The sequence below is a fragment of the Nematolebias whitei genome, chromosome 3 (assembly GCF_014905685.2).
Source record: "Nematolebias whitei isolate Nwh7 chromosome 3, NemWhi1, whole genome shotgun sequence".
Classification (NCBI taxonomy): Eukaryota; Metazoa; Chordata; class Actinopteri; order Cyprinodontiformes; family Rivulidae; genus Nematolebias; species Nematolebias whitei.
Window position 1 is genome coordinate 7,795,361 of NC_056500.1, and position 17,453 is coordinate 7,812,813.

A 17,453-nucleotide genomic window follows, 5' to 3' on the forward strand; every position below is an offset into this window, starting at 1 on the left:
TATACAGATCACATACAGACCACATGTATACAGATCACATATATACAACGAAACAAAAGATGCTGCATGTCAGCTGAACTGAGAAAGTGCATTATAAATATGTTGCATATTTTGGGCAGTAATAAAATGTGTTTTTATTTATTTGATTAATGTTTTAACTGTATATTCAGACATGCATGCCCTCATGCATCCATCAAATAGCTGCAGCTCCCTCTGCACCCCTACTTCCTACAGCCTTGTCTAGTTTTTGGACACAAAGCACTAAATATCTTGCGTGGATCTGGATTTCACCACACAGAACATCAGATTCTGTTTATTTTATTGTTTGTTGTTGTTTTGTTTTTAGTCATTTCTGTTTTCAGGTTAAAGACCAATATTCTAATCGTGCAACTCATATTTTTAACGAGGTTAAACTGAACAAGAACAATATTCATGAGGGTAAACTGTAACACTACATGGTCGGCATTTCACTTGGCATTTCCTCATATTTTCATCCGTCTTAAGATTTGAGTCTTTCTTCTTCTCCACAGTCTCGCCCTGACTCCAGCTGCAGTACAGCATCCACCTGTCACATTAATTCAAAATAAAGTTTTGTAACATCAGTGCAAAGTCTGCAGTGCAGCTAGCTGGAAATAAATACAGCAGAAAGTCAAACTTTAGCTGATTTGTGACTATTTAGCAAAAAAAAAAAAAACCCTGAAACTTTTCCCCTTCCAGTGTTTCAAACTTTTCTTTAAAACCTCATTATCGCATCCAGTTTTTCCAACAAGGCTCTCCTGCATAAGAAATAGTTCACATTTATATAACAAAGTGCTTTACAATATTATCTATTCACACACCCATGCAGCACTTTCTAATACATTTGCAACACTTTAACTGATGAGCATCAGTGAATGAAAAGGCAGGGCAATGAGAAGGGCGGTCTTGACCCAGGACACTTTGACCCATTTGGAGATCCAACCCCTGACCCTGTGATTTGAAGATGACCGCTGTACCACTGAGCTGCAGCTTTGATGCATCCTTCAAAGCTGAGGACAATTAATGACTGCAGATCTTTTGATTTCTTCTTCAGAAGGCCTCGACCTTTTCCTGTTTACATGCAGTTAAATAGACGCATCTTCCTGTGTTTACTCCCCCAAAAAATGTTTTCTAGCTCATTTTGGGACACTACAAGGGGCTCATCATCATCATCATCATCATCATCAGCAGCAGCAGCAGCAGCAGCAGCACCATCTTTAAAATGTCTCCACAGGGCTTGTTTTTTGTCAGATGTAAGGAGGAGGTTTCAAGATGCAACATCATTTGACATTTTCCTATTAAAACAAATATTAACCAGGTGGAAGATTAGATTTAGAAAAGCACGATCTGACATGTTTTCTTGTGCTTTGGTTCATTATCGTTTACAAAAAAAGGCACAGAAACAAGAGGCTCACCCTCCGGGGTTAACCTCCCAGAGAGACAGATGGAGGGAAGAATGAAGGAGGGAGAGGAACAAAACCCCAGGCCCTTTGGAGTCAAACGTTTGAAGATGGAAAGAAAGAAAGGAAGGAAGAAGCAGCAATGACACACAGAGGTTTAATTTAAGGGGAAATGATTAATTGAACTAGTAAAATGCCAAGAAATAAGGATGACAGGGACAGAAGCGTTCTTATTTTTGATTAATTAAATTTTCTGTCAGCAGTGTTTATTCAAAGTAGCCAGAATTTACAGGATACCTTCATACTGACACAGTCTTGGATTGTATAAAAGAGAAGATTCAAACTTATGCAAACATTTTTCTGCTCCTGTTAGTCAATAATAATAATAATAATAATAATAATAATTTAGAAAAACAAATGTTTTACTGCCGTGATGACCCAAACACATAAATCCAGAGCTGGACTTTTGACAGAAACAAGTGTAAAATTCTTCATCTTCTGCATTTAGAGCTTACAAAACACGACTTTCTTGCTAAGTTCTGCTCGTGTGATACAGATTTACACCTTACAAGTGTTTTCTTTTATTCAGAGCCAAACAGACGTTAAGAAAAACGCTGAGGAGAGCCTCCTGGCTGACTCGATGACGTCAGCCCAGCCTCCTGCAATGCTGCTCATCCAATTACGTTAATGTCACCGATACATTTCATACAGAAGGCAAAGCGCCACAAGTTAGTCATCTATCATCTGCAGGAGCCCCATCAGCCAGGTCCCTCTATCTGTCTGCATCACACACTGCCTTGTCTGTCTCCAGCTGCAGCAGTTATGGATGAAGCCAACACATATCTCACACTCTCAGACAGTCACACAGTCCCTCGTTTATGATGCCGTCTGGTCTGAGTCAAAAAAAAAAAAAAAAAAAAAAAAGCCCAGTGTTCGAGTCACAGAAAAGGGAAAGAGAAGGTCCATTGAGTGTGATAAGATTTTTTTCACCCGGGAAGTGGTGCCATGTGCTTTTCAGACTGTTTTCTACATAGCAGCACTATAAGCAGTGGACTGGTCAGTTTCCTGTGGTCTGCTTTAAACAGCATCTAAAGATCAAAGGAGCAAAGCGTGTGCTTGCACAAAAGAAAATTGCATGTTAATAACACTGCCAGACCAAATTGTGCACTATTTTTAACTTGGCAGTAAACGACGCAAACTGCATCATCCCTGCATGCATTAAACAAAAAAACAAGTACTGACTTTCATTCACTGACAGATTAAAAGCGAAATAAAACAACTGCACACATCCACAGCCACTGAGTCTTTGCCTCACCTTTCCACTGATGACAGAGTTCGTGTTGTAGAAGCAGCACAGAGCTTCTGTCAGGGCCTTTAAGTTGCATCGCTCTGTCATTCTTGACAATTTTTCCAAAATGCAACAACTGTCAGTGCTGATTTCATCAAGTTTTTACTTCGGCTGTGCAGACTGACTTCAGTCACATTAATTACTGACCCAAAGCTAAACTTCACCAAAAGGAAAAAATGAAAATTCCCGTTTGCTTCTTCCAAGGAAAACCTCCATGATAGAAACAGAAAAATAAACAGCTGTTTGCAGACGTCTTCAATGATAAAATATAATAAAGCAAAATCCTAAAAACACAAATTGTCTCCTCAGGAAAACTCCAGTTACCATCCTTCTGTCTGTCTCCTCCACAGTCCCCTGCAGAGTGAACCCTTCAAGCTCTACATCCTTTCTCACACTTTCCCCCTACAAGCTCCACCCACCAAACTCCATATTTGGGCAGGAGAAAGAACCACGTGGTCAGTGAACCAGTCCAGTGTGGATTATCTGGGAGCGTTCTAAAGACAAATCTACTCATTTTCCCTGAAATACAAGAATCAAACGACATTGTACTGGATATGATGAGATTATTTTCCATTTTAGAACCAAGACACTCTATATAAATGTTTACAGGTAAGATTTCTTAAGTTAGGTTTTGATCAATTAAAAATGTCAGATGATTGATTAAATAATAATTATGCTTGGCACAGATCTGCTAGTCTGCTAACAGCTAGTAGCAGAACACATTTTTTGTTTAGCAGAATTAGCATCCGCTAAATTAGGTTTCACCAATTTTAAGTCCATTAACAAAATTCACACGTTTGTTTACGTTCCAAACTCTCAAATAGAATTTTTAATTAATAACCTAATATTAGAAGCATTTTATGTTCATAAATGTCAATTTTTTTTAAGGCGAATCCAAATTTATATCATTGGGGAAATTACCTGAAACATTTTTGTGAGTCAAGTAAATCTCCTCAACAACTTTATACGTTGATAACTTTGATTTGATGTAAACAACTTGTTCCTTTATATGTTTATTTCTTGTATTACAGTAGTTTATATATTTTGGATGTATACAACTCAACCTGTGAAATTCAATTAGCATTAGCATTGTTTGCCTTGGTTTGTTTGTAAATTGTTCTTAGTTAAAAAAATTATTCACAAGCTTGTTCCTGTCTATTGTGGGCGTGTCTCATAGAGCCTATTAGGCACGTGATTGGCTGACTACGTGTACACGTGACAAGACATGATTGGTCGACGCAGCTTCAACTGAATGAAGATGTGTGACGTAGACTTAGCGGTTAGTGGTTTAGCGTTATCTTCTGCTATTTATTTTTACCTGTTTAGCATTAGCTAAGCAATTTTTTTTTGTTAAAAAAGCTATTTTTTGGTTAGCTGTGCCTACCACTGATAACTATAAACCAGAGACTATTTAATGTTGCTGTCTTTACTTATTTAATTTAAAAAAATATTAAACTACCAGTATTTTAAATTTTCTAATTGCACCATTGGAAAAACTCCAAAACAACAAAAAAGCTACTTTTCTGATTTTATTGACAATATTTTATTTAAAACTCCTCTTGGACACTAACAAACATTTGGTTAATGATTGCACGATTATTAGAAAGGATCACTGAATTGGTGGGAGAGAAAGAGTTGGTCCATGTGTCCTGCAGAGTGATGCTGATGAATAGCTGCCCATTTGTGCAACCTAATGACAGCTGAGGGATTACTCCCACATTTCAGTGCCACAACTTTCCCACCAGTCATACCAAGCATATGCAAAAACCCAACAGCGCATACATCAGAGCGCACAAACTAAGTCAAAAACAGTAACAGATAAATAGTCCATCATCTCAAAGGGTGACCCCCCAGCAGAAACCAGCTAAAGGAAGACTCTGACTCTAATTACAGTGTGAAATCTCTGAGGATACAGGAAGGAAATACATGTTGAACATTCCCTGGAGCAGCACACACACTCGCACACACCCACTGTCGACCACAGCAGCCCCAAATCACCAGCTAGGCTAAAAGTCCACCTTAAAATACACTCGTGAGATGCTCCAGGAATGCTCTGGAAAAACAGCGAGCGGCAGAAATCAGTTCTTTTTTTTATTCCTGTTTGTTGTTAATGTCAGACGGACTGAGAGAAACAAACCTGTTCGCCTAATTATTCTACAAAATTGAGCGTGGAGTATGATGCTTAGATGCCCTTTACCATTCATGAGAACAGATAGTGCAGACGTCCAGCCCAACGCGTTGCTCCCTGGGTGACCTGCTGTGTGGGACTACCCTTGTCCCTCCTGGGAAAATGTCCCACCGTTTAACAAGTTGTACTTTTCAGAAGTCAAAGGCAGCAGAGATGAGCTAATATTTGGCTTCCATCTAGTGAAGAAAGCTTTCACACAAGCTGTGGTCGGTGTCAATCAAACGTCAACCTGTCTCCATCTTTGCTGCCTGACTGTGTCCAGTGAAGGACATTTAGAGGAACTGCAAATTACACAACAAAATAGCAGGGAGACGACCACAAGCTGGAAAAAACTATGGATGCAAGCGATGGATTTTTGCTTAAACGGAGAAAAAACGATGCCAAACAGATTTAAACAAATTTAAATACTCAGCATTTACCACACTGCAGACTCAAAAACAACTTTAGACATCTCTAAATACGTTTTTACCATTTCAACATTTAATGTCTCACATTGTCCCCATATAGTTGCTTAAACTGGAACAGTGGCCTTAATATTAACATTATTTAAAGGCATGTCTTCAAAAAGGAAACTGTACAAATAAAGTAATTTTCTCTCATCCGTTTTGATACAATGGAAACTGCATGTATTGTGTTATATTGTGTCATTATGTCACTCAAGCAGTTGGGTGATGTAATGATAAAATCCACTGAGGTGGCCATCTTTGATTTCCTGACACTGGCTGATGTTTGCTCATCAGAGATGGATTTTTGTGTCAAAGCTGCAGCTGACAGTTAAAGCATGATATAGGCCTGTTGCAATAAACAATAAATCAATTAATCGCATGATAAATGAAAATTATCGACCTCGTTTTTTATTTATCAGCTTTATCGTTTCTTCTTGTTTCTCTCTTTCTACTGAAGACACTGGATGACAAAAGGCTCAACACCGGTGCTCTTCACTGACCCCTCCCTTTCTCTTTAAAATCCATTTTAACCATCCAAAATTGGTTAAAAGCAGCTAAGCTGAGAAGTTAAGCTACGAGCTAAGCTAACAGGCCGACCTTGGGGAAAAAAACCTCCATCTTGTTGAAGCTCCAAAATTCACAGTTGGAACCTGTGCCTTCATGTAAAAAGTTGTTTTTCCTCTGCAAAAAGAAGCTGAGAACTTGTTTACTGTTTTTTTTATTTTTTATATTATTAAAAGCTTTTTGTGAAAAATGCTATGCTGAAGAGCTCAAACCACACTGAGTGTCCGCCATTTTGGGAACCGAAGAGAGACAGCCCATGTCAGGTCAAGGGGCCTCCCTCACATTTTTCTTAGAGACACGCTCCCCCCTCACTATCCATCCTTCGATTCAAACAGTCTTATACTGCCATCCGGTGGTTGAAAAAAGTTACTACATGCAAAACAAATTAAACATTTCGTCTTAAATTTGACAATATTGACTAATTGTTGTCAAATTTCAAACAATATTATCGTTTATCGCAATAATTTCTGAGACAATTAATCGCCCAGCAAAATTTGTTATCGTGACAGGCCTAGCATGATATTGTGACACACAGTGAACAACAATGTTGCTGCTTTACACCAGTCAGGCAACATTAATCAGCCTCCGTACCAAATAATGCACATCAGCGCTGTTCTCTCTCTGGGTCAACATGCCTCCTGTTGCTGAGCTCCATCAGACTGTCATCTGGTTGATCATCATCAACGGTAAACTGGTTCAGCCTGATGGACCTGCTGTGTGTGTGTGCATGCATCGTTAATGAATCAGCCACTGGAAACCATAAATATTCTTCAAACAATCTCATTTTGTTTTATCGTTTCCTGCCTCAAAGCTAATAATGAGAAAACTCAGTTCATTCACTTTCATGACTTTTATATAAGAAGGCAAGCGTCATGGCATTCATATCAACAAAGAAAATGATCTTAAAATTGGTTTTACAATAATCTTAGATTACATGGGGGTTCAGATTTAAACTGGGATGATGTTTAACAAAATTCAGACGGCTTCCTTCATGTGTGGATAAATGTGAGACCTGCAGAGTTTAGGAATCAAACTGCTTCGAAATTTATTTTTGAAAACTGAAAACTCATTGGGGATTTTATTGAAGCCACCGGCCTGATGCCTGCTCAGATTATAAACCTGTTCATCCAGTGCAGAAAACAGAAAGTTCAAACTTCTTGGTGGACATGTGTAATTATTGTCTCTTTGCTGTTTGAAGTCATTCTTCAGAGACAAACTGACATAATGATGCAGATCATCATCCTTCAGTGTAATAATCTGACCAACATTTTAGTGGTGACTCACAGATTAGTGATACCTCAACAGGCCACTAGATGAAGCACTTTAGACAGAGGAGAGATGAAAATGAACCATTTCTTAACACCGATCAAAAATCTTTACTTTTTGTTACTGTTGCTGTTGCTGTCTGCTTCTGTGTGTGGTTCAAGTATTTCATGCTGAGAGTTAAGCTACTGGAACTTGAGACCACACACGCACACACGCACACACGCACACAAAGAGCATTATTGTTCTCACTCATAATAGGGTTGAGCAGCTTTCAGCTCAGTGGGAATGAAAGAGGGAAGAAGGAGGAAAGAGAAAGAGGAGGATCTGAAACAAAGAGGATAAATCTTTCAGTTTGTCATCAAAGACTTCTGTTTTCATTTGTTGTGCCACAAACTGTCTTCATTAAAACAGAACAGATAATTTCTTCTTATATTCCTCCTCATTATAACGATAAATATAAACTTGTGAACGCATTTTGATGATCATGTTGAGATAAGTCTTGATAAAGCACAACTTCTGCACTGATTTATAGTTCGTCTTCACCGTATTTTCAATTCACTCCTTTACCTGAAAATTACCTTATTTAACTTTTTTCCCACTTCTTTGTGGCGGGAAAATAAGCTAATTGGATATATATATTTATTAAAAATGCAGCTGAATTCAGACATCAAAAGCCTTTGGGGATAAGACTGTCCACACGGGAGTAATGATTTTAAGAGAGTGTTCTTTGTGAAAACCTTCACGTGTTGCTTCATTGCATCTAACTTCTGCTGTTTAATCGACTGCATGCTGCTGTACTTACTAGTGCTTAGATTATTTTTAGTCTAATATTTTTCTTAGTTCATACCTTAGATCTTATTACTGTTTTTTTTATATATTTTATACTTTTATTGGATGTAACTGGGACCCTGTGTACACAGTTTCGTTCCACCACATGCACCACATGTGGTGTGAATGATAAAGAAACTTTGACTCTGATGCTGTGGTTTGCTGCACTGACACCAAACACCTGTACCTTTGTTTCTGTCCGTGCACGTGGACGCACGTTCGTTTGTCAGCCACTTTTCAAATGTAAACACACCTGCAGCAGCAGCAGAGACGAGCTGACGGCTTCATTTCCACACTTATTATAGAAAGTATGAGATACAGTAGCTCCACATCCTGTCAGCTCAGTGTTAACCGGAGGGTGTGTGTGTGTGTGTGTGTGTCTGTGTGTGTGCACAGATGTGTGAAGCTGCTCTCATGGAAAAGACTGTTTGCTTTTCACACTCAGGTGTCAACATCAAAGCATATGAGCTAATAAGAAACGAGAACGACTGACGGATGATAGAAACAGTGAACGATGGAGTAAAGGATGAAGAGTGACACGGAAAAAAGAGAAACGTATCTCAGTTACGACAAGATTACACACAAAAAAAAACCTTACGATACAAGTACATTTTCATTGTTTCTAAAAGCTAATGCAGAGTAAATCTGGCTCTAAAGCACAAGGCGAAGTGTGGAGAAAACTAACTTTCAGCATGGCGGTGGAGGGATGATGGTTTGGGCTTGTTCTACAGAGCTCCCTCTTATACACCAAATATTCCAAAGTTAAACCTGAGACCATCAACCAGTTGTGTTGCAGCTTTATTTTATTCCATATATTAGCATTTTGTTTTAGGAAGTTTTAGTACATGAAGCTAAGGACTTAAGAGGGGACTTCCTTTTTACTGTGACTGTATAAGTTGGTGTTGATGACAGACTTAACTTGTGTCTGTTACACATTTTGTTTTGAGTTGACTTTTTTAGATCTTTCTTCTAAAAAAAAAAAAACCCACACACATCTTATTCCTTTTTCTGTTTCTCTTATCAGCTTCCATAAAAAAAAAAAAACTCATTTAATAAAATATGAAGCACAAAAATAAATAATATGTTGGAAAATCGGGTCGGGTCTCTTAAAAAAAAACCTAACAAACAAGAAAACAAAGACCTGATCCGAATCAATCACTGGCTGTAAAGGTCATCACATATCACTTGGATGATGATGCTAACAGAATGAGCCGCGACTCAGGTGGCGTGGATCTGATTTAAAGCAGCGCAGCAGAAAAAGCTTTGATTTAAAGGTGCATTATTGTGGGATTGAATTAACATCTCAGGGGACTGATGTTTGCACCTGAGCTCACTCTTTGGCTACATTTTGGTTTTAGCAACCGCCGTGCTCCATTTAAGCTTTTAGTTACAGACGTGCTAACTTTAGCAACTTTTTTTTGATGATTTAGACATCCGTTTTGCTACTTTTAGCTTTTGCTCTCTTCATTTTAGTCTCTGTTCTGCTTTAAGATTTCATTTTACTTTATTTAACAAATTTCAGCAGCTATCTTTCAGCATGCATACAATTCCATTTTCTCTAATTTTAGTTTAGCAGTTCTGCATTTGTCCTATTTTTCCTAATCAGCCCCTGATTCAATGTGTAACTTGAATAAAGACATTGAAGCAGCCTCTGTTTGAGACTTTTTTAAGCACATGAAATACACTGAGTAGATTAATAATCCCTCTAAAAGATCCAAATAGTCTTGCTTGTGCATTCAAACCAATGATCCTGTACAAATGAAAGTATTTCTCCTACCTTGACATAGTCAACTGCAGCATCCAGGGCAGCAGCCGGGTCCCTGGGAAAGACAGACAGAGACAGGGTCCGGTTCAGAGAGCACATCTTCCCAAAGAGATCCAGAGATCTGTTCAGGCGTTTGGTTCCTACAGAGTCTGAGTTCAGGTGGGAACCTGGATGTTCATGTTGCTTCTTGATCTCCTCTAAACTTAGACAGGGTTTTAAAGATTTAACTGGACCTCATGGTAGGATCGGTGTGAGACGCCAGCGTCTCCTCTAAACAGCTGAGGGTTGATCAGATTGTGAAAATCATCCAAAGTTCAGCAGGTCCTTTGGAAGTGAGGGAGAAACTGAGCCTTGTTCTTTTTTCCAGCCTCTCCCTCACTCCTTCAGGCAGGAGTAAACACTTTTACTCTCTGCCTGCTCGACTCGGCCTCCTCCTCCCGTCCTCCCCCCATCATGACACACATCACAGCCACACACCTCCCTTTCTGAGTCCACCAACACTTTCACACAGAGGTCAGAGCTCACACACAGACAGCAGCACAGGCAGCGTTTGTCCTTTTCCCCCCTACTTTTGAATTTTTTTAACCAAAAACATATTTTTCTCCTGCAGTTTCATCTGATTTTAGTTGCTATTAAAAGTCCAGTAAACGCCCAGTGACAGATATTATACGTTATTTTTAGCAGCAGCTCATATTTTGTTCCTTAAACACAAACACATTAAAAAATGACTGTACTCGAGTATTTACTGCAGCCCTCTCTGCAGGGGGCTTACATTCAAGGCAGGGCGCTCAGTGAAAGTGGTAATTAGCTCAAATCCCCGGCTGCATTCGAAAGGTTGGTAGTTCAAATCCCTTAAGCTGGGAATGATGTTCCCACGGGAATATTAGCTGAGTTCATTACCTACCAAAGCAAATATGTTTAGCTCTAAAGCCCTCTCAGTTCTAATAAGGCCCTAAAATAATGAGCAGGATTTAGTTGTGCAGCTGAACAGAGCCTTCACAAGAATATGGTCATTTATTGATGGCAGAGGGAATAAACTTCTCCATCTGACACAAAGAAATGGTGCGGTGTACCCACACATCCTATCCTATGGACAGATCACTCATAATGCCACAGTCTGAGCACATCAACTGTTGTCAACCAAAATTACTGATGTTGCCAGATGCCCTGCAGGTATGCTGATCATCAGAGTTTGGAGGGTTGATGTACGGAAACGGCTTCAGTGACAGTTTTTTCTGCTGTATTTTACACATCAGACCAATCAATGATTATATAAAATATTATTTCTAATAGCAAAGCACTGCTGTCTTTGTGTGCCACAGTTGATGCGTATAAAGCCGAACCCCGCCCCCACCTCGGCCTGACTGATCATATCTCAATCTTCCTGCCTCCTGCTTACCTTCCCCCGCTGAGAAGCTCCAGACTGGCCAGAATAGTAGCTCCATGCTAAAATATTGTATTGAACGAGCAAACTGGGAGGTTTTCAGAGAAGCTGCTGAATGGGGGGGTGGGGGTGCTAGACCTGGAGCAATACACATCCTCAGTTCTGAGGTACATTAGTAAATGTGCTGATGATGTCATCACCACCAGATATGTTAAGAACTACCCGAACAGGAAGCCTTGGCTGAATGCGGAGGTTCGCTGGGATGTAACTAAGTACAAATACTTTGTTACTGTACTTAAGTACATTTTTCGTGTATCTGTACTTTACTTAAGTAGAGTTAAATGTGGGTACTTTATACTTTTACTTCACTACATTTTACATCAAGTATCTGTACTTTCTACTACACTACATTTCTATAACTCATTGCATTACAAGTTACATTCATGTTGCGGCTTTTTGATTTGTTTGTTACTTTGAAAGTAACCAACGGTGAGAGGGGAGCTGGTCCATTGAATCACTGCAGAGTGGTCAGGTAACGTTAGGCCCGCCTTCAAGAAGAGCTGGGCCAGTGACATATATTCTAGTATATATGTCACTGAGCTGGGTGCACCTGCAGCACCACTAACACACCCAAAATGTATTCCACCACAAGAGAGTCACCCAGAAGATATGCTCCATCCATGGCCTTATTGAAAGACTGCTCAGTACAACAGGACAGCTTCTCTCTCCCAAAAGAGCCAGACTGGACTCAAAATCTTTGAAAACCAACTTCTTCTGAACTTGAACAAGAAATTATTGCTGCAACATTAAAATGTGTCAGTTCATGGGATGTTAGGAGACAAGAGATGTCTTCAAATGGCTTGACACTCAGGTCCAAGTTTTCAAAATGGTGTCAGGAAGTTAAAATATTGTTCACTATTGACCCATTACAAGGTTGAATAGACAGTATTTTAACTAGAGTTGATGACAAACTGGAGTTGAAATATCAGTGGAAATGATCAGTGCCTGTTACTTTGTTAGGTCTAATGCCCCTTTTGTTCATCCAGACAACTTTTACTTAAATGTGTTTACTGCAGTTAAAATGACACATTGGTTTTGCTTTGTGTTAAATAAAAACTTTTAAAAGTATAATAATTCCTCTTTCTTATTTTGATTAATGTCATTTAACTCTGCAGGTCATCTCTGAAATTCTGACGCACAGAATCACAAGTCCAAGTGTGAACTGTGTCACAGAGTAAACACAATAAAAACATGTATTATCTGCAGCATCGTTCATTAAAATGGAACAACACTATTAATGTATTACAGAAAATATACATATGGTACGCAGACTTAAAGATATGTAGACCATTACATTAGGTAATACATTCAACAAGTACTTTTACTTTTAATACTTTAAGTATTTTAAAAGCAAGTACTTATTTACATTTACTAAAGTAAAAATGTTAATGTGGTACTTCTACTTTTACTAGAGTACATTTTTATCTGTTTATTTGTACTTTTACTTAAGTACAGTGTTTGAGATACTTTCTCCACCACTTGAAGCCAGGAACACTGCCTTGATGTTTTTCCTAGTTCCTAGTCTTAGTTCATATCTTAGCTCTTATTACTGCTTTTTTTTTTTATTACTTTTTTTTAACATTTTATTGTTGGATGTAACTGGGACCCTGTGTACATAATTTCGTTCCACCACATGTACCACATGTGGTGCGAATGACGATAAAGACCTTCTGAATCTGAATTGATTGTAGGTCAGGAGGAAACTTTTCAATCGAAAGAGTCGCTCGTGCTCTTCTTCTGAACTAAATTAGTCAAAAGCTGCAACTGGACTTGAAGCTGTTGTTTTCATACTGTATGTGTCGCCTCTTTCGGGTCACATCTTGGCTAAACTTTGTGCAAAGCCATAATTTTCACATCAACCATCTCCATTCCTGTAACCCTGCGCTGACGCCAGCTGAGGGTACAATGGAAATCACCATAACCAGACAACTCATATTTCCCTCTGCGTTAAACTGAGCTGTGCTGAGGGGAAACCCCCGATTTTTATTTATTTATTTTTTATTTTTGCATCTGAATGATATAAAAAAATAAAAAATAAATCAAAAGTCAGGTTGACATGCAGTATGCCATCTCTTAAGATGACAATTATATTTGTTTTGTTCTTGATAAATAACAAAAAAGGTTTTTACTGTAATATAAAAAAAAAGTATGAGAAACTATGACTCAGCTTTCCAGACCAAACGAACTGACCACTGCTAAATCAGACTTTTCTTTTGCTGAAACGGCGTCCGACGCTGAATTTTTCTGCTCCCAAAACCACAAAAACAATCTGCAACGCTGTGAGTGGCAAAGAAAGAAAATATGACGGAAAGAGCTGAGGACAGAGTGAAGCAGGCAGGACCCGCCACAATCTTTTTCTGGCCTCTGTTGCTCTTTGCACTTCAGTGCACAATACGACCACAACCGGCTTCAGTCAGGGAACAAGCCACAGTCATTCGTGTGTGTGTGTGTGTGTGTGTGTGTGTGTGTGTGTGTGTGTGTGTGTGTGTGTGTGTGGTTAAGGAGGGCAAAGAAAGGCTAAAGACTGAATAAATAAATATATTAAAAGCAGCTTGTAAAGGCTGCATTCAGCCCACAGAGGTCAGTGTGTTTCTATTCTACAAATAAACATATTTATACTTGGGGAGTACAAATTATAATGAATATATATACCGGTATATATAATTTATATTGCACTTATTTAATAGTAACCACCACAAGTGTAAGAGCAATATAAAAAAATGTATTATAGATTAAATCAGGGGTCTGCAACCTGTGGCTCCGGAGCCACATGTGGCTCTTTGGTTCCTCTGCAGTGGCGCTTTTATACTTTGACCAAAATTAACCTAAAACTGAATTTTATTATTTTACCAACAACAAAAAATGGCTATTTTAAGCAGTTCCTGTCTTTTTTTTTTTTTTTTTTTTAATATGTGAATGTTAGAACTAATACAAGGAGTAAAACATACTTTTAGTTTGTGTTTTACTTCTTCAAAGTAAGATACTTAATTATTTTTTCGAAAATTAAGTAATCACATAGGCCTGCCTAGTTCATTGTTTTAATTTTAAAAATTGTAAAAATGATAATTTGTTTCTATTCTTTACAAAAATCTGGTATTGTCTTTTGCCTTAAAATGTAAAAATATCAATAAATGTTCAAAATCATTAGATATTTTTAGTTTTATAATATTCACGTTTGTATCAGGTTTTAGAGCTCCAGGCACATTTAATTTACTGAACAAAGGGGCAGAAATGGCTCTTTTTATTGTAAAGGTTGCAGCTCCCTGGACTAAACGTGTGACTTATTGTACTTTGGTCATCGTTGTGTGTTTCTAAGTCCTGATTTTTGCTTTTTAAAAATGTTTCTGACTCAAAAATAAATTATTACATTAGTCAGATTTTAAACAGTACTAAAACCATCCACAGGAACAAAGAGAAAAAAGTATTCAGCTAATTTTGTCATTTTTATGTTTTGTTTCACCACGAAAACAACAAAGCACACTGGTACATTCTGATGTGTGCTATTGCTTGTCCAAAACTAAATTATATCACATTTAAAGATTTTCAAACATATCAAAGTGATTTTTTTTTCCCAACTTTGAGGATCAAAGCTGAGTGGCAGTGATTTGGAGACACATCTCGGACACAGCTGGACTAACGGATACACATGATTGTTTTTGTGCATTTTTTCCAGCACCCATAGAAATATGTGCCTTATTATTATTTTTTTTTTCAAAATAGTAAATTTATTCTGCTATTTAAAACTGTAGTCATAAAACTTGTTGATTTATAGTGTCCATCAATCATTTACATCCAGATGTTTTCTCCCATAAATTTGCGACCTTAAGACGCAATATCACTCAACTACTTCATATATGGAGGATGTAATGTGACAAAATGAAATAAATAATACTACAAACATAACAATTAAATGTATTACTTAATTATTAAATACATAATTAAATCCATCCATGCATTATCTTTTATCCGCTTCATCCATTTTGAGTCACGGGGGTCGTCGGTGCCCATGTCCAGCAATCACTGTGCGAGGGGCGGGGTACACCCTGGACAGGTAGCAAGTCCATCACAGGGCACATAATTAAATCATTACAATTAAATTATTAAATGCACCATTAAATAATGAAATGTACCTTTTAAATTATTTATTTCATGATTTATGTATTTATTTAATTTTGTCACCTTCCCTCCTCCAATGACACCATGAAATGATGTTAACTGTCAGTCTCACTCGTCAAACTCAGTGGGCGGGACTACGGCAGCTCGTGAACAGACCCTGACGCCTGATTGGCTGCTCCTCACTGCAAGCGAAGACAAATCGACCGCAGATAATGGATTGATCCACAGGCAAGAAAATATATTCTGAAACTTTAGGAAGCGGTAATTGTGTTTACGTGTATTTGGGTGAAACCTTTTTTCATACAATGAATGTAAAAAGAAGATGCAGTTTTACGAGCTGCATGGATGGAGCTTCCATGTATGAACTGACTTCAGACCGAAGCAATGGATTTCGCATGATCAGCATTAGTCCCACCCTAGTCCTGTATGGTGACATACGAGGGTGAAATGTGACAAAATTAAATAAATAAATCATGAAATGAATAATTTAATTGTGTATTTAATAATTTAATAATGCATTTAATATGTAAATGATAAATTTCATTATTATGTATGTATTTATTTCATTTTGCCACATTCAGTCCTCCATAATACTGTGCATACATTGATTCTAATTTGATTAAAATACAAAGTTCATTTTCACCTACTCAAAAAACGTATTTCATTCAAATATGAATCCTTCAGTGAACGTGTTTTATAATGGCTTAAAAAGAAATAAAAACAGAATTTAAATAAATTTGGATTTCAAAGTGTTCTGATAGGTTCTAGTTGAGTTTATTTCTAACCATAAAAGTAAAAATATTTATGTATCGGCACCATGAAAAGCTTTATCTCTGCTCCCTCCATCTGATCCCCCTCTTTGTCCTCTCCTCCTTTCCTGGTGGTCCTAAAACTGTCCAACAGAGGTCAAGAGAGAGACAAACCAGCCAATCTGGTGCTAGTGAGACAAAAGGTCAGGGGTCACGGGTCAGCCAACAGCATGTGGAGCGAAAAGTCAAAACCAATTGGCCAGTGGTTACATACCTTAGAAGAACTTTTTAAATGCTGTTTTTTTTATATATTTATTTGAATAAAATTTGCCTTAAGTTAAAAAAAATCCTGATTATTTTGCTAATTCAAATCAAAACGCAAACACGTAAATCTATTCTGCCTCCACTTGTTTTGGTGTCTGCAGCCTGATACAGCAGGATTATTATACAGCTCAGCATCAAGCCACCTGCAGAGCCCGGACAGATGATCCTGCCGTGTGTCAGCAGCTTATGAAATGGATCCAACATGGAGGCGGAGAGATAAAACAGAAGAGACAAAGGGTTCACAGTAATCTGCGATCAGCTCTGACACACCCCGACCTACAAAGGTAACCAAACTGCTGGGGGCTCCAAACACACATCCACACATGCACACAAATCAGATCCAGTGTGTAACTCTACACCAGAGACAGAAAGCTGGGAGGACACGATGAGGGATGAGGTGTGTGTTCTCTCTGAAGTGGAGCTAACAGCTACACCCCCCTCAGGACTTCGTTTACAACCTCCCGTCTCTTCATCCGAACCTGTGTGAACGTATCGGGTGAGATTTCCTGGTTTCAGATCTGAGACTCGGTTCTCCACACGAACCTGACTGGAACCGGAGCGAGATGGGTTTTTGATGGATGTGTAGTTGTCTCTTTCACAGAAGATGGGTCAATGACTGCAGCCCCAGATTAGCCGCGGCAGCTGTTGCCCATAAATAACGGAGCTGAAACGTTTTCACGACCACCTTCTGCGTTTACAGGCAACATGCACTCGAATCCCAAACTTCAGACACGTTTTAGTAAACCTTTTAAAACAAATCCGCCAACTGGTGAATCCAGAAATGTTATCCATGCCGGAGTTAGTGACGTGTCTACCTGTAACTTTTGAAGTCGTCAGTGGTGTCAGCCAGGGAGGAGGTCGCAGGTTGATGGATGCGCTCTGAAGACACTGATGTGTTCCCACAAAGGAATGGCTGCATGTGACTGGTTTTGGGGTCCCAAGTGTGATTCCCACGAGTGACGTTGGTGCCTCCTCTCTTGCGCCGGGGCAGAGTTCC

The 17,453-nt window shown here is 38.6% G+C and overlaps 1 protein-coding gene across 1 annotated transcript in view; it reads right to left on the reverse strand.

Annotated features, from left to right (window-relative positions):
* The window catches only part of bcar3 (BCAR3 adaptor protein, NSP family member), a 35,813-nt gene extending 18,438 nt beyond the window's left edge, over nt 1–17,375 (reverse strand). Inside the window, exons 1-2 of the mRNA XM_037697815.1 lie at nt 17,272–17,375; nt 9,836–9,878 (exon numbers count right to left, since the gene is read on the reverse strand). Coding sequence (XP_037553743.1) covers nt 9,836–9,878; nt 17,272–17,375 — 147 coding nt within the window. The remainder of the gene's footprint in view (nt 1–9,835; nt 9,879–17,271) is intronic.
* Between the last annotated feature and the right edge of the window lie 78 nt (nt 17,376–17,453).